Raw genomic sequence first — 27,286 nt, 5'->3', positions numbered from 1 at the left:
CATGATAAATGGATACGAATAAAAATGCTATCCTTAACATTTTTGCAAACTAGTATAGGTGGCTAACGTTTTCACACGAAGGCATTTCTTTCTACTGTTGCCTTTAGAAAACGAAGACACTCAGTCTTGTTTCACTAATCCTTAGAGAAAGAGCCACAAGTTAACAGGGAGCAGGCACTGACACAGGAAGACAGAGTCCGCGTCTCCAGCATTCTGCCTTTGTCATCCAGCAAGCACGTGTTACAGGTCAAGAGCTGTTTAAATCACACCTGCATAGTTTAGACTCACCTCCCTTTGTAAGAGAGCAAAGCATCTAATAATGACAATGAGATTTCATTAGCGTCTCTCCCAAGGGATTAATAAAATGTCATGGCACATAGTGATGCACATCAATTATGTATGTGGATTTAATTCTGGTCATGCATCTTTGGGAAGCCAGCGGGCCCCTAAGACAGTGATGAAAAGATGCAGCCTGTCAGCACAGAGGCCGACACAACCTAGCAGCCAGCTTTGCCCTGCCCTGCCTACTGCTTATCGTTTCATTGCATTGGTACTGGAGGAGGAGTCTTGTTGGATTTTATTTGCTCTTTGGGGTTAATGTTCTTGGCTTCAGGGAGTGGGGGAGGGTCCCTTCCACTGACCCAGCCAAGCTCCAGTCCACACTCCTGTAGACGAATGAGGCTAATGGGAAAACTGTGTCCCACCTAATGAACCCATCTGCATCTCTTCTCTCAGTGGACCAGATGCTGGACCAGATGTGGAGGCCTGACATTAGCATCAGGTCTTGGAATGGGCTGGCTGAGCATACCCTTGCTGTGACTGGAAGTGGAATGAGGGGACAGGTCTCCAATCCCATTTCAGTCTGATTTTATAAGAACTATGAGAAACCTCCCCTGAGCAATGACTTCAGACCTTCATCCCACTTAGTCCACTATGTACCACAAACTCAGAGCCTAGTGTCAGAGGCCCCTGGAGTGTGTAGATAGCAGTGGATACGCGGCACTAATCCACAGGTGTTGATATCAATGCAGCACAATTTGTGAAAGATAAGACCATCTTTGGTGAGATAGATCACTTTCTGAGTACTAATGACACCACTGTAAATAATAGACACTGATCTGTTGCCTCTAAATACACTGCCTCCCCCTCCTTTTTCAAGGCCATGTTACCCCTCTCTGTAACTTACAAAGCCAACAAACCTTAGATGGTACCTTATTCCCCAGTACTTGATCCCCACACAACCAAACCCTCAATGACTGAGTATTTAATATGCATTTTATGTTTATACCCATCATCACTAGGCAATTATTCTATGGATGACATTATTTTAGAGCCTTTGGGGAACACAGAGCTATGACATTCAATTCTTGACCACAAGAAGCTTTTCTCTATGAGAGGTCCAAATCGGGTATCTGACCTACCCAAGAGGAAAAGAATCCACCTGGGCCAAGTGGCTAGAATGGTGTAGAATCTTGAAGGGAGCCATTCCAAACTCCCTTTCTGAAAGCCCAGGGCCTATGTTGCTCTAGAGTGATGGTCAGTGGCAGGTACTGAGTGTGGGGGGAGAGGAGGGGAGAGGATCCATACAGATAGAATAGAGGATCCGTACAGATAGAATAGAGGATCCGTACAGATAGAATAGAGGATCCGTACAGATAGAATAGAGGATCCGTACAGATAGAATAGAGGATCCGTACAGATAGAATAGAGGATCCGTACAGATAGAATAGAGGATCCGTACAGATAGAATAGAGGATCCGTACAGATAGAAAGAGGATCCGTACAGATAGAATAGAGGATCCGTACAGATAGAAAGAGGATCCGTACAGATAGAATAGAGGATCCGTACAGATGATAGAATAGAGGATCCGTACAGATAGAATAGAGGATCCGTACAGATAGAATAGAGGATCCTAAACCTGATAAGGGGCAGCAAGCTCCTCTCCAACAATGTTCCCCCAAGTCATGTGAGGAGCTATGCCATAATTTTAACCATTGTCAGTTATATTGTTACCATTTCTGACGAACTCCTTAACTATTAATTACTCATATTTCCCTTTAAACAGGCTCACAATCTTTATTTAAATATGTTGCTATAATAAAGAAAGAAAACTGTTAAAGGGAAAAATTTTGTAAGATAACATGAAATGAAATACTGGTATTACATGCTGTCCCAGTAGAGATAATGATAAAAATACATACTATGGAAATACAAGGAAATTTGGTACCATGTCCTACCATAGCGTCCAGGTCTGGGGTCCAGTCTGTCTGTTAGAAAGAAAACAATACTAAGTATTATTGGTGTGAAGAGGCCATCTCAGCCCTGGGACCTTCCTTTTGAAAATATCATTGGCGCTAAGAAGTGACTAACATCTCACCATGTGAATCGATGGCATTCCCAGTCTGTGAATTGCCTAAAATGACTCTTGTGTCTCTAGCGGGACACATTCCACCTCAGAACAGAGGGGAGGAGCGGACAGCACTTTGGAACCAGCTCTTCCTAGGGCTTCTGTGGGACGATCGTTGGCCCCATTAGGGCTGTGAACAAGGATGGCCATATCTACAGGAGTCGGCCTCACTCTCACAGTAAGATCTCCGGCTCTGGTCCATAAGAGTAAACAATTAAGTGTTTTGCGTTTTTCCCTTATAATCACATTTCTCCCTTCAAGGAATAGAAAAAGAGTCTATAGGAAATTTAAAAGTCTAAAAGTTAATAAAATCGTGCATGAATGTGCGCTGTGGGAAACCCAGGGAATATATGGAAGTGAATTAAACCCCTCAGAGGAAAAGGAGAAATCTCTACTGGGAAACATTATCTAATGTCCCTGGGACAGGTGCTCATGTGTGTCCCTGAGCTTCCAGCACATTCTATCCTCTGTGGAGCTGCTTCTTTCCCTGTGTTTCCTATTCAGGCCCCTATCTCTTTTCACTTCTCATGACCCTCCTGCCTGTCACTGGTGCACAGTGACCAAGTGACAGAGAGTAGAGGATGCAGGCTAATGCACGCTTATGCACCTGCTGCCTCCCAGAGAGGACTCTCGTTAGCATTTATTTCACTTTAAGAAGAGGGGGCTGGAGAGATGGTGCAATGGGTAAGAACACTGGCTACTCTCCCAGAGGTCCCGAGTTCAATTCCCAGCAACCATATAGTGGCTCACAACCATCCGTAATGAAATCTGGTACCCTCTTCTGGCCTGCAGGCAGACATACAAGCAGAAAACTGTACATGTAATAAATAAAAAAAATAAATCTTTAAAAAAAGTTTCAAGAAGAATTGCACTGGTATTTTTAAGTGGACTATATTCCATATCCCAAACCACTATAAATATAGGAAATGAAAGGACCAGTTGTATTTCGATAATTTGATTCCAGAAGTGACTTGTTACATTTCTAATCTGCATTCTGTAAAGCAGATTTTTCCCCAGGAATGCACTGACCAAGGCATCTCCATGCACGAAGAAGCATCTTGCCATGAATGGTATTTTTATATATGACTCCAGTATGAGACATTTGACAGACTTTATGGCCTAACGTAATTTAACTGTAACAAACTCAGATGTGCTAAGTGACAGATATGCTGTGCTATCTAACCCTGAGAAATATGGACTCTTGTGGGGCATGAGGGGGCACGTCTGTAATCCCAGCACTTGTTAGAGAGAGGGGAAAGTTGAGTTCAAAGCCAGTCTTGTTTACATAGTGGACTATATAAAACAAATAAAATAAAAAAAAATAAGGCTGGGAATATAGTTCAGTGTAGAGAGAGAGAGAAACTTTTTCAGATAAGCATTTTCAGAACATGCTGGAGCTCTCAGTGACGTCAGATGGCTCTTAGTGGCAGAGGTTTCAGTTATATTGTCTCTTGACTCTATCACTTTGTACATGAAGTAACACCACAGATCATGATGGTCACATGGTAGAGAAAGCCTTTCATCCTGTGGTCTAAGAAGTGCATGTGGAGGGAGGGTATAGGAGAATGATACCTCTCCCGCCCCCCACAATGACCTAACTTCCTCCTCAATAGTGCTATAGGGACTAAATATATATATATATGTTATCCCAGTCACAGTTTCCCCTCCATCCTCTCCTCCCAGTTCCACCCCTACCCCATTCCTACCCCCCAATTTACTTCTTCTCTGTTTCTGTTTAGGAAAAGACAGGTCTCCCATGAGTATCAACAAAACATGGCATATCAAGTTGCACTAAGACTAAGCACCTCCCATGTATTAAGACTGGGCAAAGAGACCCAGTATGGGGAGTAGGGGCCCAAAAGCCAGTAAAAGAATTGGAGACAGCCCCTGTGCCCGATGGTTGTTGTAGGAAGGCCACTTGTTTGTTCCTGGCTGCTCAGCCCTGAAATAACCACACAGAAACTGTATTAATTGCAATACTGTTTGGCCAATAGCTTAAGCGTATTTCTGGCTAACTCATATCTTAAATTAACCCATCTCCATTAATCTGTATATCGCCATGAGGCTGTGACTTGCCAGGTAAACTTCCAGCCCTCGTCTGTCCCCAGCAGAAGCTACATGACTTCTCCTAACTCTGCCTCCTTTTTCCCAGCATTCAGTTTAGTTTTTCCCACCTAAGTCTGCTCTAGTCTATCAACAGGCCAAGGCAGTTTCTTTATTCACCAATGGTTTTCACAACATACAGAGGGGAATCCCACATCAGATGTTAGAAGTCCCACAAAACCAACTACACAATTGTAACATATACGCACAGGGCCTAAGTCAGCTCCATGCAGACTCCCTGGTTGTCAGTTCAGTCTGAGCCCCTATGAGCCAAGGTTAGTTGGTTCAGTGATTTTTCTTGAGGTGTCCTTGACCTCTCTAGTTACCACAATCTTTTCTCCTCCTCTTCTGGAAGACTCCCCAAACTATGCCTCGTGTTTGGTTGTGGGTCTTCATCTGCTTCCATCAGTTGCTGGATGAAACCTTTCTGATTACTGTTGGACTAGGGACCAATCTGGGACCAAGCTTTCTAATACACAGGCCTTTGGAATACATTCTATATACAAACTAGCAGAACTTCAAGGAAATTTTCTAAGAAACTGTATTAAAACGGCTCAGCATAGAACCCCACCTGTGGTCTAAACTTGGAACACAGTAGTGATGCACCTCTTTGAGAATAAAGGAGGCATCTTTTGGTTCAGACAGGCTTGACCCAGGGACCAGGTTGTTGGACTGTCAATAATCACCAAATGTCAATCTGAGACAGTGGCTCTCCAGCTCTTTATCTCATGTCAGTGAAGAATAAAGATGTGGACAAAGAAGGAATCAACAAAGCAAAGTAGATTTATTAAGGAAGATGCTCAAAGAAGAAACAGCATCTGGAGAGAGAGAAGGCCACAGGGCTACACTGTAGGAGCTTTCGACAGCAATGGCAGAAACTAGACAGAGAATGAGGTGCTTTCTACTGGAGACTGGCCAGCTCTCTGGGCATACATAGGCTGAGACAATAGGGGCCTTAATACTCTGCGCATGTCCCACTAGCCCAGCCAGGGAACTGTGTGCTGCTCATTCAGTCAGAGCAGTGATCACGTGTCGAAGCTCCCCTCAGCGTAGCTCTTCCTTGTTCTGTTAACCATTGACCTTGACTCAGCTGCTGGCTCCTCGGCCTGCTAGTCACTGAGATTACAAATATTGCTGGTCTCAGACCATAGCTGGCCTCTTGCCAGCTATTAAATAAACGATACTCTCTTTGTTTCTTTGGTTATGTGACAAGCTTGTAGTTTTACCATGGGCCTTTCCCAGGTAATGTCTATAGGAGTGCTAACTCCTGACTCAGTCTGTGCTCTGATTCTGTTGTTATCTCTTGGCCCAGAGAAGGGCTATCAGGTCCTAAAGGATCAAGAGTATTTATTGCACACTCCTCAGAAGAACTGTTCCTAGCCGACTCTTGAGAAAAGACTATGTCAACCAGATTTGAAACATTTAGATTTTGAAATATTTCTTTTTCTTTTTTTCTTTTTTGGTTTTGGTTTTTTGAGACAGGGTTTCTCTGTGGTTTTGGAGCCTATCCTGGAACTAGCTCTTGTAGACCAGGCTGGTCTCAAACTCACAGAGATCCGCCTGGCTCTGCCTCCCAAGTGCTGGGCAGATTTTGAAATATTTCTATGGCCTTTCAGGAAAAACAAAAGAATTGAACTTTGGAAATTTTCCTAATTACCAAGAAAAGAAAAATGTTGAAGAAATGAATGAAAGAGTCCCAAAGAAAAGGGAAGCATGCAAGGAGACATCTCCCGTGGCCTGCTCCCACCATCAGCCCCAAACTTGTGCCCCTGTGGCTGACAAATCTTCCAGTGCTCACTATGCTCAGTCGGGGACCCAGAGCCTCTGTGGCTACCATTGTTCCTCTAACAATATCAGAAGCCTACTTCTGGGATCCCTCCCGCACTCAGGTGTGGTGTCCCTGCCTTGGGGCCCTCTCTTCAGGAAGGTTAAATGGAGAACCCTCTGACAGGGAGAGCTTTGAAACTCCCCACTCTGGTCTGTGCGATAGGGAAGTCCACCTTCCTAAAGTTTAAAAATCTGTGTCGAGGACCATGTGAAATTCAACTGAAGTCAGACACTCCCCATCCACTAAGATAGATGTACGTAGTGGCTCACTCCTTTCATCTCAATATTTGGGAGACTGAAACAGCAAAGTCCAGAGTAGCTTCAGCTACACAGCAAGTTCCAGACCAGCCTGACTAAAACTTAAAAATGGAAAGTCCCCCCCACCCCACCCCCACACACTCAGATCTCTACAGAAGAAACAAAACCCAACCCGATTCTCTGTGTGTAATATCAGCTTTGGCGTGGGGAAGAGATTACAGAGGAGCCAGCATGCCTCTTCAGTTATCTTTCTAATGCAGTCCCCACAAGAGCCCTCTGAAGTTTCAACATCTTTGCTTTTGCTCCTGAAATGAGAACATTTGAATTCGGCCTTCAAGGCTCTACCCGGTCTAGCCTCGAGCTGTGGCCCCTGCAGATTCTCACAGTTCCCGAACATAACACAGCCAGCCTGGTGGTCCTTTTCCTTTCACCCTCAGAGCTTCCCTCTACTGCAATCCCCAACTGAAATGGCTTCTCTGGTTTACCAAAGACTTCGATGCTGTTACCAAATACAGGGTTGGTTTTTCAGATCAAAAATCTTTCTGGTTGAGAGATGCGGGACCAGATAGCCGTATGCACTTAAGGATTCCATCAGCGTTAGTCTTCTGGGCCCTAAGAACAGAGATAAGAAGCTGGAAAGGCAGTCTCTGCCTTGATTGACAAACAGTGCCGAGTTACCACACATGGGTACTTTGGAGCTGCCTGAAGCCAGGCTCGCTCTTGAGCTGAGAGTTTATGAGAAGATGTTGAGCGTACTAACTGGGGAAAGTGATGATTCATAAATGTACTGAATGCTGTACCTGAACTGGGACTATTTCCTGACTTTTAAATGCTCCATCCTGTACTAATAGTGTTATAGTTTAAAAATGGCAGGAGAGACTCACCCAAGTGACAGAGTCCATGTGGAGGGTTTATTGGGGGACAGGAATGGAAAGGTGGGGAAGAGAGAGACTGGCCTCCAGAGACAGGAGCAGCAGAAGATAAGAGAGACAGCAGGCAGGAAGGCCCACTTTTTATGAAGGGACATAATGCATGTGCTTCAAGAATAGCACATGCACTACAGGACAGGACGGTATGCGAGCCTGAGCCCAGAAAAGGGCTGGTGATTTAAAAACCTATGCACACAGACAGAGACATGGGGACACGGGTCATCCTTGAAACTAGAATGCCAACTTTATTGTGCTCCAGGGAAGCTTATATAGGGATCCTTAACTGATAGCCACATCCCAGCTCTTGGAATTCCCAGCTGTAAAAACCACCAGAATTCACTTCCCTGCCATCAGGAACTCATGAGGGTCCCATGCTCTGAGCAGCTGCAGGCACAGGTAAACAAGTTGTTTTGCTCAGTTCACTCCAGCAGGCAAAAGGTCTGAGGCAGGCAAAGAAAGTCAAGGGGCCAGGGGTCTGCAGCCCCCAACAGCAGAGAATGCTATCAGTACCTTGAGCAGGCCAGCACAGGGATGACGCATCCTGCCAGGTCCCCAAGGGGCAGACCAGCAAAATACCTGAATGCTAACAGAGATTCCATAAACCTTGGAATTCCAAGCATATTGTTTGTCAGAAAAAGGAAAATCAAAACTCTGAGCTAAGTAAGTCTCTTTTCTTCTTCCTTTCGTTCGATCGTTCCTTTTCATTCAAAATAGATTCCTTAAGGAGAAATTGAAAGAGAACAGGAGAGCTAAGCAGGGCCCTTTGTGTAATATGTCTAAAATAGTCAGAGAGCAGGAAAAACAAGAAGAAAAACCAGTCAGAACCAGTGTATGCTGGTATGGTAATTCATGTGGCTTCAAGAGAATCCTGTGTTCTTGTTGTAGTAGCTGTTGTTTTCTTTGTTTTCTCGATTGCAATCTTATTCTCACCCTCCCATGTTCCCCATGTTCTTCAGCAAAATGATATTTCATTAAAGTCTGCAGCCTTGAGGCCCAGGATACTCTGAACATCTCATCTCCAAAAACATGTCAGTCAAGGCTGGAACCTAACAAAGGGCTTGGCACAAGGCACTGCGGGACTCGTCTGCCTTGCCACGGAATACGGTGAATGGGCCTGGATTCTAATTTTCTCTTTCTTTTCTTCCTAGAAACGGGGAAAATCGACCAAGAAATTCACAAGTACAACACCCCAGGCTTCACAGGCTGCCTGTCCAGAGTCCAGTTCAACCACATCGCCCCCCTCAAAGCAGCCTTGAGACAGACAAACACCTCAGCCCACGTGCACATTCAGGGCGAGCTGGTGGAGTCCAACTGTGGGGCCTCCCCACTGACACTGTCCCCCATGTCTTCGGCCACTGACCCTTGGCACCTCGATCACTTGGATTCAGGTAAAGTCTGGAGCTATCTTGGCCTGATGGCTTCATTCCTTGCGACCTCTCTTTCCTCAGCTGTAGAATGGGTTGGTTATGGACTGTTGGTTATGCACTGTTGGTGGAGGATTAAGACACAGCAGGAAGAAAATGATGAGCTGTGTGTTCTCCATGTAATGCTTAGCTCCTATGAAAGACAAAAGAGTTATTTCTATTAAAAAGCAGAAACAGAGAAGTCAGAGATTACAAGCGTAGGGACAGGACTCTTCATGTCAGTTAAGAGATGCCCAAACTGCTGCCTGCAACATGGCTAAAGATGGCTGGGCCAAATCGGTTCTTCACTTTTGCCCACTTTCCCTCCAAAACAGCACAGGGATTCACCTCCCATCAGGATCACAGATTGCTAAATCTGAAAGAGCTATATCTAAGCTTACAGAGCCCAGTCCATGACCACACCATCCTGAGCACCCCTGATCTCATCTAAACTCAGACAGCCCTGTGGGTTTGGTCCCATTTCTGCAGGTGGTAAGACATGCAATTTGAAAGCACCGGCTTCAAACAAAAGGAAGTAGTATCAGAAGTGAAGTTAATTAGATAAAAACTCAAATTTTGAACTACAATTCTGCTCTCAGCCAGCCCGGGCTGACCATTGCCAGCACCGATAACCCACCTAAACCCTGCCTTTTCACTGGTGAGGTGGAGGTGGAGAAGTGGCATGTAAATTTCTCAGTGACCTGCAAATACAGGACTCAGGTGGTCTCCAAGCAACCCCAACTGACCAGGGATGTTAGTGACCCCCCAAACAGTAAGAGTTCACAAGACAGGGCAACATGGGAGTGAAGCCCAAATTCCAACGCCTCTGTTGCTTCTTACCAGCAGGTTAAACTCAGACAGCTGCCATAACCTCACTCCTCAGTTTCTCCACTCGTAAAATAGGGACATGAAGACCTAAGTCGCAAGAATTGCACATGAGATGATGTGCTCAGTGGTTAGGAGCGTGTGCTGCTCATGCAGAGAAGCGGTGTTCAGTTCCCAGCTCCCAGTCACTGGCTCGCAACCATCTGTAAGTCCAGTTCCGGGACATCTGAAACCTTCTTCTGGTCTCTGGGGCACTGCGTGCATGTGGTACACATATGTACCTACAGCAAACATTCATACACATAAAACAAAAAGTATATTTTAAAAAATCATAACTGGGAACAATCATAGATTCATGGCAAGCTTGTAAATATTTAGCTGTCACAATATTAATAGTCATTATGGTTATTATGCTAGACTGTTAGCTATAACTTGAGAATGTCCACTGAAGCTTCCAAACCTCACCCCTACACACACACACACACACAGAGAGAGAGAGAGAGAGAGAGAGAGAGTCCAATTTGTAAACAGCCCATCATACAGCAGTGCACGCTTGATTGCCTTCATCACCTTGCAGGCCTGAACCAGCATTCAGCTGCAGAGCAGCCATCACCCCGGTGATGTCCCTGGAACTGTTCCTAGGACTGTCCCTGGAAGATTCATGTCCCATTGTCGGGAGAGCCGACTGACAGACTAAGCAGCCCTCTCTGCTCCTCACTTAGGGATTCCTATAACATGATGAGAGCGCCATGTGCCAAGGGCACTCCCGGCAACTCCCTTTCATGAGTGTTGTTAAGGGCACTCAGCGGGCTGGGCTTTCCTCCTGGGCTGGCTTGAACAAAGGAAGCATTCTGCTGCATTAGAAAGAAAGGGAAGATGGAAAATGTAACAGGCGCAAAGACGTGTCAGGGTCACAGAGAGAGCGAGTCTCAGATGCAGACCTGCACGTGTGAGGGGGGACAGCTGGGGAGCTGCCTTCAAATGTGCAGGTTCTGGGGCGTTGCAGATAGATACTGCAAGGAAAGGCTATGGGTAGCTCTGAGCATGTGGGGTCCTCTGCCAGGAAACCGGATTCAAAAAATATCTAAACGCTTCCTTGGCCAAGACGAGCTCATATTCATTATGGCTTAATTAGCCAATTGTTTGCTTTTAAGGTCTGTGAAATGCAGTTGTAGAGACAAAACTATTTTAGTTCAGGGACTTTAAAAGATGCTTTATTCATGGCAGCTTCCTTCTGATTGATTCATGCAAATGAGTACAGTTTAGAAAACATTTCTGTTGGTATTCAACACTCAAATTAAATTCTGTATTCCAAGTCCTGTAATTGTAGCGCTTAGGCAAGAGGATTCCAAGTTCAAGGTCAGCCTGGGTTACAAAGCAGGACCCTGTCAGAATGTCAGAAAGGAAAAAAGAAAGGGTGGAGGGAGAAGGAAGGAAGGAAGGAAGGAAGGAAGGAAGGAAGGAAGGAAGGAAGGAAGGAAGGAAGGAAGGAAGGTCAGCCAGTTGGAATTTAGATCCAATCCCAAATCATTCTATAATTGGGGAAACACCATTTGCTGTTAAATGCCAGTCTTATGAACTCTATTAGAAGGAAGAGTAGAATACTTACTTCAAACTGTGAAACAGAAGGCTTACTTAGGTCACATGATTTCATCTTTATTCTTTTAGGTAAATGGGAGCAGGAGATGGCTACTGGGGAGGGGGGGAAGAGAAGAAGGAACAAAGAGAAGCCAGGGTGAGCCGTTACTTCACAGCAGCCTCCAATGAGACAAATAAGGAGGAAAGCATTTCCCCTGCCCTCTTAAATTCAGTGAGGCCCAGGGTTTAAGATGATAAAAGATAGAGCAGCAGGAGAAAAGAAAAAACAGAAAACCATTGTTGTTTCAAAAAAAAGGAGCATCTAAAAGCTGTAACTTACAAACTGTCAAAAATCAAAGGCCTCTAGACCATGTACAAAGGGAGATAAAACAAGTTACAACGACCTATTTCTAGGATTCCTGGAACAGATGAGAGATGAAGGCATGAGGGTCTCTGTCTCTCTCCGTAAGGGAGTTCTGGTAGGTTTACTCCCCTGGGACGAAAACATATCCCAAAGAGAGAAGTGTGGCTGCCTTGTCCTCTAGAATTCTCCACTTTTCTCAGAAACAGAAGCTCTAATTAGCTTTCTTTCTGAATCTACTGAACTCTAAATGTCTTTCATTTAAAATTAATTTGTGGAGCTCAAATGATGGCTCATTCAATAAAATGCTTGCCTTGCAAGCATGAGGACCCGAGTTCGAGACCCAACATCCACAAAAAGGAAAAGAAAGGAATCAGGCATGGCAGTATGAATTTCTAATCTCAGACGTGAGGCAATGAAAACAGGGTGAGCTCTGGGGCCCACTGGCCAGTCTAGAGGAATCAGCGAGCTCCAGAATCAGGGAAAGACAAAGTCTCAGAAATTAAGATAGAGAGTAACTAAGGAAGATATCTGATATTGGCCTCTGAACACACACGCACACACACAAACACACACAGAGAGACTTTTAATTTAATTTATAAATCTGATACTAACTGAGATTCCTAATGGCTCCTCACACCAGCAGCTGCACTCTCGTCTCTGCAAGCCTACACTCACCATTCTGAGTTCTGAGTCAAGGATTTTGAACGGTCTAGATAATTGCCCAAGCTTAAATACAGGGATAATTCTTGCTATGAGATATTCAAAAAGAAAACAATAGCGTGTGCACAAAAATAATATTTTCTTCCATGAATAATGTGAGGGTGGGACTAGCGTTTGGGACAGAAAAAGAATAAAGGTCAACACTGGCCAGCCCTGGCCTGGTCTGAGACATCTTGACTAAGTTTCTTCATGGAGGGACTTTGAAGTGTGCCCTCCATTTGGTAGCCTCAAGTCACCTGGAAGCTTGGTGGAGAGGAGGAATCCTACCAAGAGGGACCGAGTCAGCACCTCCATTTCATCCAGGAGTCCTCGGTGGCCGCAGAAGTCCTCGGTGGCTTGCCACATGTATGAGGAAGTCTGAAGTGCTCATCTGGTGTTGATCTCTACCTCGGGGGGCACTGTAGAATTCCCGGGGTGTCACTGTGGGTTCTGCACTCTGAGTAATTAAAGCTAATGAGTATAGCTTGCTAGTGTCTGTAGGTAAAACCTCCTCAAGTAGCTCCGGTATGTAGCAGGGTTGAGACTCACCAAATCTGGGGGGTTCCTTGAAGGGTCCTTGAAAGCAGGTTATGGAAAGAAACAAGTCGGGGCTGGGGTTCTGCTTTAGTGGCAGAACATGTGCCTGGCATGTGTGATGCCCAGGTGTGATCTCCAGCCCCAGAAAAATAAAGAAAAAAGTAGCTAATCTTCTTTATCAACAAGATTTAGAATTGCCTGGGAGACACACTCTGGGTATGTCTGAGAGCATTTCCAGAGAGGTCGAATGGAGGAGGAAACACCATCTTGAATGTGGGTAATACCATGCCATGGACTGGGGTCATAGGCACTCATCTGGAGTGCTTGGATACAGATGCAGCATGTCCACTCCCTCATGCTGCTCCTTCAAGCCCTTCCTTCCTTAAGCTGCTTTTCTTGGGCATTTGCTGCAGCCATGAGGAAAGTCCTTGTTAATCAGCCTTCGGAAGTGTTTTGCTTTAAGGGTCACAGAGTGCAGTTGCTGTGAGTCACCTCTTAGAATTGTTGGGTCTGGTGTTGTTCTCTCTGTCACATTCAGAATCTTACTTCCTTGGAATGAGAAAGACTTGCCAGCAAGAGATGGCTACAGATGGCGCCCACAGTCTGTAAAACACAGAAGCAAAACAAACAGCAGAAAGGAAGAGTCCAAGAGTCAGCTCCCACCCATTTCTGTGCATGCCAAGCTGTGTGTGTGCACTCCCATAGAGCCTTTGGGAGTCTGGTCCCATTCATGGTATTTGTCACACAATGAATTGGACCAAAGGCATTTCTTTCAGAAGATCATTACAACCAATAAGCTTCACTCCTACAGGTCTTCTGGTTAGAAGGATAATGGCTTCTTACTGTTTCACAGGCCCTGACTGCGCACAGTAAACACTCTTGGCATGATTCACACAGTGAAACATCAGCCTCAAGAGACCTGCCTTCGGAAGGCGCTAACAGCTGAATTCACAGTAGCCACTGTAACCCTGAGCTGTCTGACTTCTAGCCCTTAAATGATCCGGAGTCTGATACTCAACCATCCTTACCAGAAACCCTCACAGACACTCTAACCCTCATGCCCAACCCCAAGGGCAGGGTGTGTCAGGAACCCAGGGCTGAGCACCCAAACTCCCCATAGACTCTGGCAGCTCTCCAGAATATTCAGAAAAGCAGCCCTCCTAGGAACGTGCATCTGCTCCCATATAACATGGTACTTGAGGTTGTTCATTGTAACAACTCAACCCCTTACATTCCATAATAGTCTCTCTAGGAACTAGGAACCATGTTTCTGGTCACCACATCAGTCCATGTACCACTGAAAATAATGCATGTCTGAAGGCATCCTGCCTCTGTGGCTGTGATTATGTTCTTTGTGTGTGTGCATTTCTGCATAGTGTGCTTGAATGTGGGTGTGTGTGCAGGTGTGAATGCACAGTGTGCACATGTGTGTAGAGGCCCTAAGTTAACCTTGAGTATCTTCATTCACTCTCTGCTTGATGGAGGCCTCTTTGACAGAACCTGGACCTTGCTGATTCCAGCGAGCCTAGTTCGCCAGTTTGTCCTTGGGATCACCTGTCTCTACCTTCTCCGTGCTGGGATTACAGGTGGCCTCCAAGTCTACCTGGCTTTGACATGGGTGGTGGGCATCCGAGCTCCAGCCCTCACACTTGTGTGGCAAGTCATTTACCCACTGAGCCAGCTCTCCAGCCCCAATGCTATGGTTTTTAATGAGTTGGTTTCTTGTCCATATTCCAAATTTCTTTTCTACCATCTGAAGATAAAATATTTTTATATCTTCATATGCAAAGGAGTTATGGAGATAATGAACATTTAAAAACTTCACACATCTATTCAGCTTACTTCCTAAATACAAGCTGGTGTTTGGCTTTCTTTACCACCTGCAAGCACTTAAAAGTAATCGTTCCAGCTTTTATAATTACAACTTCATTTCTTTTCTCATCGTTGTGCTAAGAGCTCATAATTAATGCGCTTATTTCATACACTTAATCTTTGTGCTATCTTATTTGTCATTCCCCTCTTCAGTAACCGGCACAGCACACACTTTTATGCGAGTGCGAAGAATGTATTCCCATTAGCTAATGTGCCAACGCTCCAATTTCTCCTTTTCCTGCACATGTAATAAGGATTTCTACATCTAATGATAGTATTCATTACACTTTGCCTTTTGTTCCTACGTTATTTTCATAGTAAATAGCTTTGTAAGTGATTTCCGTCTGAGGATATGCTTATGTTTCGTTTTGGTAGTTATTACAAACTTCCTTCTGAAATAGTCCAAATGACAGTTCACTTTTTCCAACGTACTCAACCAAACTAGTGCCCCATAATATCCCTTTAACTTTTGCTGTGTTTTATTGGATAATGCAATTTTGCTCTTGTCTTAATTTATATTTTCAATACTCATGGGTGAGGTTAAATTTCCTGGTGCATGGATATGTATCATTTGTATTTATTTTTCTTTTTTTTTAATATTTATTTATTTATTATGTGTACAGCATTCCTTCCATGTGTGCCCGCAAGCCAGAAGGGGGCGCCAGGTCTCATTATAGATGGCTGTGAGCCACCATGTGGTTGCTGGGAATTGAACTCAGGACTTCTGGAAGAGCAGTCAGTGCTCTTAACCACTGAGCCATCTCTCCAGCCCCTGTATTTATTTTTCTGTAAGCTGCTTGCTTACTATATTCTTTTTTTTTCTTTCTTTCTTTCTTTTTTTTTTCTTTTTTTTTTTTTTTTTTTTTTTTGATTTTCGAGACAGGGTTTCTCCGTAGCTTTTTGGTTCCTGTCCTGGAACTAGCTCTTGTAGACCAGGCTGGCCTCGAACTCACAGAGATTCGCCTGCCTCTGCCTCCCGAGTGCTGGGATTAAAGGCGTGCGCCACCACTGCCCGGCGAGTATATTCTTCATTCAAAGATTATTTGAACATTTATGTTTTTCTTATTGGTTTATTGGTTACTTATGAATTGGCTTGTATGGATTATTTACATATTAAGCAATATACTTAGTTACTTTCATATTGCTGTAAGCAAAATACCTTCTAGAAACAACATAAGGGAGGAAGCAGATATTTTGTTTGATGTTCCAAGAGGATCCAGTCCATCGTGGTAGAGAGGACAGAGCAGAGCAGGGTGCTTGGCTTGAGGAGAGGGAGATGCTGGCACTTTCAGGCTGTCTCCTTTCCTCTCTTATTCCACCCAAGTCTCCAACCTAGATGATGGGTACGCCTGTGCTCAGGGTGCATCTTCATTTCATCTCTGCTAGATAGAGCCTCGTGGATACGCTGGAGGTGTATCTCAGTCTCCTAGGTGATTCTAAATCAATCAAGAAGAAATAAAAATTAACTGTCATGAGATAATTCATATTTGAATGTTTTCCTAGTTCAATTTCTATTTTTTTAATGTATGGACTTTTTCCTTTGTAGAAATCTCTAGTATTTACATGATAAATGTTAGTGTTGTATGCCTTTGGGGTTTTACTTACTGCCTTCTCCATACGGAATATGCTTTACGAATTAGTCCCTATTTCTTGTAATGATTTTGTTTTGATGGTAAGATCTATATATTTGCTCCACTGAAAGGAGACTGGTAGGAAACCAACTATTCCCCCCTCAGTGGCTGGTCCACTGTCCAGCATCAGTGATTGACACCCTAAATTACCCTTTACTCTCTAGCCTGTTACAAGATCTGACGCTTCATGAGACGGGAGCAAGCTCTGTCTGGCCTCTTCTGGAACATCTTCTAGAATGAGTTTCTCTCTCTCTCTCTCTCTCTCTCTCTCTCTCTCTCTCTCTCTCTCTCTCTCTCTCTCTCTCTCTCCTTTCTCCTCTTTCCTTAAAATAGATTTCTAAAACCTTTCAGTTTAGGACCTTTCAGATCCTGTCCAGTTCTCTCAGATCAGCCAGCCTCCAGCCCCTTCCCCACAGGACAAAGCACTTAGAAGCTTTCCCATCTTCCCCAAGTCTGCACCTGACAGGCATTTCAGTCATTAACTCTGTCACCCAGGGCTGGCTAAGTAGAGGGCACAACCCTCTGGTACCTGTTGCCATGGCAACTTCTCTGTTGGTGGCAGAAACAGGGACTCCAGCAGGGCACAATATTCATGTTGCTTCATTCCTGTACCACAGGAATGTTGTAGGGGCCAGCGGAAATGGAGCTGTGGACAGGGCTTTCCTCTTTCCATTAATCCTTATTCTCATCATTTCTTCTATATTGTAGCCTTTGTTATTTTTATTATAGTTTATTATTGTTTAGCTTGGTTTTTTTTTTTTTAATACAAGGCATTACTATGTTGCTCAGAGTAGTCTTGAACTTCTGGTTTCAAATGAATCTCCTGCCTCAGCATTCTAATAATTGGGGCCACACGTGACCGCACTGCATTTTCTTTTCCTTAGAAATAGTCTCGGATAGCCCTGGCCAGTCTCAAGGATCCTGTATAGCCAAGGATGACCTTGAACTTCAGCCTCTGCTCTCTACATGCTGATGTTACAAATGTACACCAGCACACTTTGTCAACGTGGTGAAGGAAATTGAGCTCGGGGCCTTGTGGAAGGGTAGGCAGGCACTCTATGCCTGAGCCCTCTATACTGATCTTTGAAGTGTCAATTGACTCTCTGTCATGTTATAGACCTGACGCACCACTCAAGGGAGTGCAAAGCCCTCCACACAACAAGGCGTGGCTTCTTTAGCTAGCTCATCATTTTTAAAAGACTGTTACCTCAATTCACAGCTGGGAGGTCCTCTCAGGGCACTAGCAAACACGGCTTAAAAATGCTAATTCTACCTCTGCTGACAGATTGGCTTCTGTCCTTTCTTATGGCCAGTAAAGCAGAAAAAAAATCTTATCCAGGTGAAGTTTCGAGCCAACAGTGACTTTCTTCTCCGCAGTCACCAATAACGATGTACTGCGTCCCTGTCTTGAGATCTCCGAGTGATTTTTGCATACACTACCCGGACTGTTCAGAAATGAGCAAGAATGAGACAATTCCTGATTCTGCTTTTTTGGTTTTGCCTAAGAACGACCACAAAGGTTCTTTAAAGAATTGAAATCTGGGCGCCTGTGAGATTTACACAGTAGGTAAAGATGCTTGCCGTATTACCTAGTGACCTGAGTTCAAGTCATCAAAGCCACCTAAGGTGGAAGGAGAGAACGGACTCCACAAAGCTGTTGTCTGACTTCACACACACACACACACACACACACACACAAACTTTTCAGAAAGAATTCAATCTATATATGTAAAGTATAAGCAAACACAAAATGCATGTGAATGTGGATACAGTTATATTAGAACACAGAAGATGAAATAACTCCCTTTGAAAATGCTCATTGGAAAAGCTAAAAATGGTTCTTAATCCTTTTCTTGGGAAATCAAACTTAAAAAACTGAAAAGGATTTGAACAAAAGTAATATTAGCTACAGCTTAGAAATTACTTCTGTGATTTTGCTATATGCTGACAGAGACCACAAGTTGCGTTGAATGGACAATTTTAGACAGATTTAATTTTTTTAAGTGTGGTGTGTGTGTGTCTGTGTGTGTGTGTTTGTGTGTGTGTGTGTGTGTGAGAGAGAGAGAGAGAGAGAGAGAGAGAGAGAGAGAGAGAGAGAGAGAGAGAGAGAGAGAATGTAGAGGTCAGTAAACAATTTGGGACAGCTGAGTTTGGTCCTTCTGCCCCGTGTACTTGGGTATCAAATTCAGGTCTAGGCACAAGTGCTTTTCCCCAGTGAGCCCTGTCTCTACCCTCTCAGACATATTTTAAAGATACAAACAGACAAGTGAGACTGGGGGGAGGGGATGGGGAGCTCAGTTCTTAGTTAAGAGAACTTGCTCTGCATGTATGGAATTCCGAAAGAACAAATACACATTATGGGGGGGGGACTCCTTCTAGGCCTAAAATCCAATCAGAAAATGGTTGGCAATCCCCCATTACATTCATGGCAATATGACAGGAGCAGTCACATTGTGCCTTGCAGGTACAGGACCGTAGCAGGTAGGATCCCCCAGTGCACAGGACCATTGGTAAATTTTCTCCCTCAGAGGCCACACTTCTTGCTCTGTGAAAGCTAACCACCTTTGGAAAATGTTGACCTCAAGAACAAAAAGAATTCCCCCTTTTAAAACTTTGAGTTGTTTTGCTCTATTTTGTCATTCTTTAAATAGAATAGAGAAATCTGGAACGGAAGATAATTGGCATAGTTGTAGATTAGCCACGCCTCTCTCCTCTTTCTTCCACTTTCTCCCCTCTCCTGTCTTTTTAAATAGAGAAATCATCCTCACAGCCGCTACAGCTAATTAAATGTTTTTCACACTTCGTTGACATGAAGAAGAAGAAGAAGAGCTATGGCAGAACCGCTGTTATAAGCTGTGGCTTACACTAGGTGTTTATCATGTTATCTGTATAATGAGTCAAGCCTGAGCCAGGGAGGAATCTGCAGAAAACATCAGGCTGACACTTCAGTAGCCCAGGCTAATTTGTTTCCCAGAGTCCTCTTTGATGGCCACTAACCATTCTGCCTGTCAGCAAGCACAGACAATTAGTTGTCTTTTGAGATCTATAGCTAGTTCAAAAAGAAAACATTTCAAAAGATGTTTTTGAGATACATTTAAAAATAAACAGAAATATATTTAGCACAAGGTTTTTTATATTCTGTTTTTTTTTTAAGTCAACTTTCAGGAAGAAAAGACATTGTCTTGGAATTCTAAATACATAAAATGCATAATATAAAGTTTCATTTGCACTGATACCGCTGAAGAGTCCTTCAAAACCCGGGACCCGGCTGCATTGATAAAAGACTTAATGTGTGTATGTGCCGACTTAATTCTTTTTTTTTTCTTTTTATTTATTTATTAAAGATTTCTGCCTCCTCCCCACCACCACCTCCCATTTCCCTCCCCCTCCCCCAATCAAGTCCCCCTCCCTCGTCTGCCCTAAGAGCAATCAGGGTTCCCTGCCCTGTGGGAACTTCCAAAGACCATCCACCTCCATCCCGGTCTATTAAGAGGAGTATCCAAACTGCTTAGGCTCCCACAAAGCCAGTACGTGCAGTAGGATCAAAAACCCATTGCCATTGTTCTTGAGTTCTCAGTAGTCCTCATTGTCTGCTGTGTTCAGCGAGTCTGGTTTTATCCCATGCTTTTTCTGACCCAGGCCAGCTGGCCTTAGTGAGTTCCTGATAGAACATCCCCATTGTCTCAGTGTGTGGGTGCACCCCTCGCGGTCCTGAGTTCCTTGCTCGTGCTCTCTCTCCTTCTGCTCCTGATTTGGACCTTGAGATTTCAGTCCAGTGCTCCAATGTGGGTTTCTGTCTCTGTCTCCTTTCATCGCCTGATGAAGGTTACTGTTCAGGAGGATGCCTATATGTTTTTCTTTGGGTTCACCTTCTTATTTAGCTTCTCTAGGATCACGAATTCTAGGCTCAATGTCCTTTATTTATGGCTAGAAACCAAATATGAGTGAGTACATCCCATGTTCCTCTTTTTGGGTCTGGCTTACTTCTTAAAGGCACTTTAAGTTTGCCCACCTCCCCAGCCCATCTGTATAGAGCCAGCAGGCTTCAATCTGGCTGTACTCCAGTGTTCTCAGAAACCCTCCTGTTCCTGGAAACTTAGGAATAAAAAAGGTCAGTTTCATCTTTTGATGAGTTAATAATCATAACACAAGCATGAACAGGGTCTCTTCACAGGGAGGGCTGGATCCAATGTCTCAAACTACAGATGGTATCACCTGCAAGTTGAGATTTCGAGTTACAGCTAAAGAGTAACTGTCTTAGAAATACATTCTCTGTCCACTCAACTCTTTCAAAAGACAGACAATAGCAAAAGACATTCCATAATGCCCAGCCATCTCCAAAAGAGACGTCTCTGTACTCAAAATGTGACCTCTGAATTTATTAAAAATTTGCATTAAAGGGAGGTCTGAGGAGAGCCTTATCTGATTCCTGAGATACTGCCATGAACCTACACACCTTCATAAAGGGCCCAATCTATCATTTAACTAGATTTTATTTGACAGAAGTGATTTTTCACTGAGTGCCAAACCAGAAATTCCAGACATCCACAGTCTTACCTGATTCTTGCATAGTTCACATGATTGTGTTTGTCAACACAAACATGAATACACGCGCAGGCGCGCACGTGCAGAAGGACACGGATCCTCCTAAGACTTTCATCTTATCAACTACACCAATCCTTGTCTGGGGAAAGCTGGAATGCACCAGGGAATGACCTTGCAATGCGCATTTGGGGTTTATCCACTGTGACTGGTCACTTCTTCCTTCATTCCCCTCACACACACCCTCCTTCAAAGCTGAGACCAATTCCACAGTTCTGCAGACAGCCTTGACCTCTTAAAGACAAAACCATCAGTTTTTTCAGCTGAGCCTTCCTTACAAGTGATTTGCTCGCAAAGCTTGTGAGTATGCAGATCTGTGGCCAGGCATCTAATAAGACCAATGGCAGGTTATTCTGAAGCATTAGGAGACTAGACATACTATAATATGCCCACAAAGCGTAGACTTTCTATTCTGAGCTGAGCTGGGTGTTCTAACACTGTACAACCCTGCCTTTGCAAGGCCCAGCCATAAAGAGGCAAGGATCCTTTGCAAAAAAAAAAAAAAAAACAAATCTATAACATCCAGAAAAACTACAGCCCAAGATTTAAAATGTGTGTGTGTGTGTGTGTGTGTGTTCTTTCTCATAGACACTTAAATGGATCAAGATCCTAAGCACGCCATTGTGCCAATATTTTTCCCTTCTTGAAACACTTCCTTCACAGACACGAGTTATCTGTGATGATTAACCTTCTGGTCAAGCTAAATTGGATTGGATTAAGAAGCACCTATGAGACTAGAAATGCGTGACTTCAGGCGTGTCTGTGCAGACATTTCCAGAGTATTTTCTAAAAGGAGAAGACATGCCTGTATGAATCTAGCTAGCACTATCCCTCTTTCTCCCTCCCTGAACTTATCCCCTTCCCTTTCTCTCCCCTTCTCCCTCTCTCCCCCCTCTCCTCCTTCTCTCTCTCTCTCTCTCTCTCTCTCTCTCTCTCTCTCTCCCTATCCCTCTCTCCTCTCCCTCTCCCCCTATCCCCTCTCCCACCTCTCTCCCCCTCTCCCCCTGTCCCTCCTCCCACCTCTCTCCCTCTCTCCCCCTCTCCCCCCTCCCACTTCTCTCCCCCTTTCCCTCCTCCCACCCCTCTCCATCCTGGCCACCATGAGTTCAGCTGCTCTTCTCCACCAGATCCTCCCACCAGGGAGAGCTGAAACATCTGAAAAGAGGCCAGATAAACCCTTGCTTGTGTCAGATATGCCACTGTCACAGCAATGAGAACCTGAAAACCACAGTATCTCAAGGACATACCTGAGGTAAACGCTCATTAATTCTTTGCCTGCATTTTCTTAAACTGTTTTTTAATGTGGATTAGAATAGACTCTGCCCCCTAAGTTCAAAGCACAGAAGACTCGTAATGAGATCTTAGAGTGGTGTCCCTTTTATGACTTCACAACAATAAACAGAAATGGAGCTAAAGAAATGGAATGGTGGGAGATTGGCCCCGCGGGGGCATTCTAGCGTGCAGATCATCAAAGACACAAATGCAGTGGTGGGGGTGGGTGAAAGTGCTCAGAAGGAATCATTTCAGTTCCTTCTTAGGCACAGAAAATGGACACACAGATACACAAGAACAGCTGGAGGTGGGGATCGTCACCACTGAGGGTCTCAATTAAAGTTTGGCAACTCAAAGGGGGCTGTGTATCCAAGCACTCTAGGAGCCTGTTAGGAGTGCAGACCCCCAGGCCTGGCCAGGGGTACGCTATCAGAATCTGAATTTTAATAAGATCCTAGATGCTTCTCATGCAACTTCCTGTTGGAAAGCTTTAAACTCTAAAATCAATTGCTCTCTGCTGGAGTGGATCAAGGGCTGAGGAGGTACAGTAATATCCCCAGGCCTCAGAACACTGCCCTGTGTGGAGGCTTTCTCAGCCTGACCCCCAGGGCCTGGTTTCCTTGCAGGGGCTCCTGTTACCATGGAACACGATCAACAAGCCACGTGGCACAAAGGGCATTTTTCCCTCAGATGGGTTCTTCCCAGATTTAGCGCATTTCCCCAGACATGGGCTTCTTTATTCTGGCACTCCCCGTGACAGGAAGGAAAAGAAATGATGACAGACCTCAACCATGAGAAAAGCGACAAGTCACTAGGGAATGTCCCACCCCCACTGTCACATGGAAACCACAGCCCTCAGCATACAGAAAAACCATTTTCAGTGACAATGGCTCAAAAACACAGGGGTAGATTGGCCCAAATTCCATGTTCCAACAGGGCAGCAGTTTCATGAGGTTTTATAGTCTACAGAACAAAAAATGTCATAAATCAAGGCAAGTTTAAAATGCACTGGTGGGTACATCAGAGAGGCAGGTACAGTTACAGCAAGATGGGGGAGCTTTTCTATAGGCCTCAGATGCTGTCTGGTGACAGTCTTAGCTTTGGGGAGCCAGTGGTCTGCTAAATCAACAGGTCCCAAAAGGCTTGTATCTATTAGTCACAGCGTGTTCACTCTCACACAAAGGTGGGCAGAGGACAGAATGGCTGTTCTGGAGAACTAGAACTAGTCCAGGATAAATAATTAGCCTCTGGACTTGCAACATTCCAGGCTCTTCCACAGGACTGAAATTGTAATCAGTCCAACAGTTTCTGCAGACACAGCTTCTTTTCCAGAGGTTTTTGCTCACACCACATAGCACCACAGCCCCTGGTTCTAAGGCTCCAACCTAGATGGTCAAGCCTTTTTTAAGAACTACAGTAACAAGCTTGGATTAGAGTCCAGAAGGCCTCTGCCGAGACTTTCAGGCTCTTTTGTCTCGTAATAAATAATTTGACCAGGGACACCTGAAAATAGTCTGTTAAAAATGAGAAAGGCACCCCCCAGAACAAAGAGCTTTCAAAATCTCCAGTCTTGGCATCTAACCTCCTCCCACACTTGGAAGTTTTGGCCTCTTATGTAGCATGCTTCGATCCTTCTTGTAGCACTGGTGAGTGATGGCCAATGGACATCTTTTATATTTGATCTCTCTCTCTCTCTCTCTCTCTCTCTCTCTCTCTCTCTCTCGCTCTCGCTCTCGCTCTCGCTCTCGCTCTCTCTCTTCCTCACCCTGTCTTCTAGCTTATTACTACAATAAGATTCCTAAAAGGCATCCTAAACAAGGAGACTAAAGGTGACTTGAGCACCTTTTGGCCACACAGCTCTGGCCTAATCACCATCAACACCTGCTCTGATACAGAGGTTGAGCGACTAATGAGATCTTAGAGCGGTGTCCCTTTTATGACTTGACAACAATAAACAGAAATGGAGCTAAAGAAATGGAATGGTGGGAGATGGGCCCTGCGGGGGCATTCTAGCGTGCAGATCATCAAAGACACAAATGCAGTGGTGGAGGATGGGTGACAAGTGCTCAGAATGAATCATTTCAGTTCCTTCTTAGGCACAGAAAATGGACACACATACACAAGAACAGCTGGAGGTGGGGACCGCCACCACCGAGGGTCTCAATTAAAATTGGGCAACTCAAAGGGGACTGTGTGTCCAAGCACTCTAGGAGCCTGTTAGGAGTGCAGACCCCCAGGCCTGGCCAGGGGTACACTATCAGACTATAATAAAATCCAAGCGTCAAAGTAACAATGTATAATCCACACATGTTCCCAAAAGTATCTAACAGTAACTGAGGATTGGTTTATAATCAGTTATACATGGAAGGAGAAAATACAATAAAGCTTATTGTATTGTTTATTCAGTCCTTTAATAAAGAGGTGGGGATTTTTTAAAAAAAAATAATTAGGACATATAGCGGGCTACAAGTTCATTTATTCTGTTTTCACCTAATTAACCTCTTTTCCTCATGGGATTTTAGTCAAACGAGTGGCCTCCATTTCTGCTCTCCTGTCTAAAGCTTGTAGTGTGCAGCGTAATTGTCAAGTCAGAGGCAAAAATTCAAAAATCTCTTCCCCAAATGGAGTGGGACATTCTGGCTGGCTGGCTTTTGTTAAAAACTGAAAGCAGGAAATAAAGATGGAAGATAATACCCAGAATCCCCTGGGCAAGGCCACACATTATTCTGTCTGAAAAGCCTGCTGAGCCCAAGTCTCCATGTGAGAACAGCGGTATCCACTTTCAAAGACAGCTTGAGTCTTCAGCGCCTTTAACGATAGCCATTTGTTTTCTTATCTATTTTCAAAATGCAGTCCATAGTGAATAACTGAAACAAATTAATTGAGAACAATCACTTTCTGGTATAGAACCCAGATTCAAAAAGAGAAGAAACAAAACAAAGAAGCTGAGAAAAACCAAAAGCACAGACACTTACACAACTCATTCTGTCTCAGACGCTGCCTTGAAACAAGACTGCAATTTAAATTAAATTATAATTAATAGCAGCAGTTTTGTCGAAGTGCCTCAGATCACCACTTTCAATGCTGAAGCTCCAATGGTTTCCATGGAGACATTTTCTCTATGTGATGTCAAATCCAATCTTTTTTTTTTTTCCCTTTTATTCTCTGGCATATGACAACCTGAAGCTTTTAGTGTCTTTCATTTGGGAGAGTTTTTTGTTAAATAGTCTCGATTTACTTTTATATGCAGTTAATGTGGTTCTTTTTTTTTCTATTTGTTTCTGAGCCTGAAGTCTACAAGTGTTCATATTTGAAACGTTAAATAAGAAGTACAACCCCTGAAGTTACCTCTGTCTTATTCTGCATTCTCTTCACTGCTTCCCTAGATGGAGGAGAAACTGGAGAAAAGAATTCAAATATATTTTTTTCAATATTCTAGTCTTCCACGTGCATTTAAATGTCAGTTTCCAGTTTCAATGCTTGTATTGAAACTTCTTTTTATTAATTTTTCATGGTTCAGAAACACAAGCAAAACTATATTGTGACAGTGGAATTTAAAACCAGTTACTCTGTTCTTAGTTTTGCCATGGCCATGACCGTTTTCTTGGTGGCATTTTGATTCTTTAGGGGTGATATCTGCTACCAAGAGGCTGGGGGCAGGGTTCTGATTTGCATTTTCAGTTCAGGTTTCTTCGAGTTGGCCCCTTCTATTGTGTGGAATTTTCCATTGTCAGATAAATAATAGAAAAAAATAATAAAACATACACGCAGACACTTAATTTTTTTTTAATGTGTATGAGTGGTTTGCCTGCATGTATGTATGTGTACCATTTCATGACTTGTGTCCATGGGGGCAGAAGAGGGCACTGACCAGCAGAAAGAGTGTAAGCTGGGGAGGTACACAGAGATGCACAGACTTCCACGAGAAATGAAATCGGAGCAGGAATGGCTCTTTGCCTGGCGCTTGTCACCACATGGCAATTATTTTGTGCTCTGTCACAAGATACTCGGTGTAAACAACTCAAGGAAGGAAGAGTTCTCTTGCTCACCATTTCAGGGGTGTTATTCCAACACAGTGGGAGGTCTTTGGCACAGCAAACAGCTTTCAGTATGATGGCCGGGAAGTAAGAAGAGATACCAGAGACCAGGGACAACAGGTCTCTGAGGATCCAAAAGCAATGGACTATTTCCTCCAGCTAGAATCCCACCTCCTAAGTTTCCAGAACCTCCCCAAATAGGACCACCCTCCAACAGATGAGTGTTTTAGGGGACACTTCATATGTTATATCATTTGGGGGTCCAGGAAAAATGCATTGCGTATACTCCATACTTACAGGAAGCCAGTCTGCCCCTGAGATTCATTAGTACCTCTTTATCTTACCACTCAAAATTTGGATTTACTCACAAAATTTCCCAAGATAGAGACTCCCTGGTATTTTAGCACCTCTAAACTTGTTTGGCTCTCCCAAGGAGATAGAAGGCAAGAGGGCATGGATATCAACAATAGACCAGAGCACATGTCATGAGTGAGCTTGTCATCCACAGCCAGGCTTGTATCTTAGTCACCGTATTTCTCTACATATTCTGAAATGATGTTAGGGGGGAAGACAGTAACAAAGAAATAGATCTACCAAAGTAGTCATTGCTGTGATTGCCAGGATAAAATAGCTTTGCCCCAAGGGAATGGGTACTCTCATGCTTTGGAATAACCAGGCTTAAGTTCAAAATAAAGCCCTAAAAACTGGGTTGTTCATGAAAGGAAATCAAAAGGAACTGTGCATGTCCTTGATTTTGTAAGGGTTTCTAATGGCCTAAAGGTCTTCCACTCATTGGTTTCTAACAACAACCAAGGTCTAGTGAGTGTGGCATCTTTAATATGCTTTCTGTATTGTGACAAAGGAAGAATGAAACTGTTGCCTTGCTTTAAGGCTTCGGTTGACAGTGGGCAGCTGAGTTTTTAAATCTGCACGGAAGAGTT

General features: G+C 44.0%; 1 protein-coding gene across 1 annotated transcript in view; it reads left to right on the top strand.

Annotated features, from left to right (window-relative positions):
- Positions 1 to 27,286, top strand: part of Cntnap2 (contactin associated protein 2) — a 2,085,894-nt gene that overhangs the window by 2,043,384 nt on the left and 15,224 nt on the right. Inside the window, exon 22 of the mRNA XM_057766295.1 lies at positions 8,674 to 8,913. Within this exon, the coding sequence (XP_057622278.1) occupies positions 8,674 to 8,913 (240 nt within the window). The remainder of the gene's footprint in view (positions 1 to 8,673; positions 8,914 to 27,286) is intronic.

Source organism: Chionomys nivalis, chromosome 1 (assembly GCF_950005125.1).
Source record: "Chionomys nivalis chromosome 1, mChiNiv1.1, whole genome shotgun sequence".
NCBI classification, from domain to species: Eukaryota; Metazoa; Chordata; class Mammalia; order Rodentia; family Cricetidae; genus Chionomys; species Chionomys nivalis.
The sequence above is the reverse complement of the archived record's forward strand: the minus strand, read 5'-3'. Positions and strand labels throughout refer to the sequence as shown.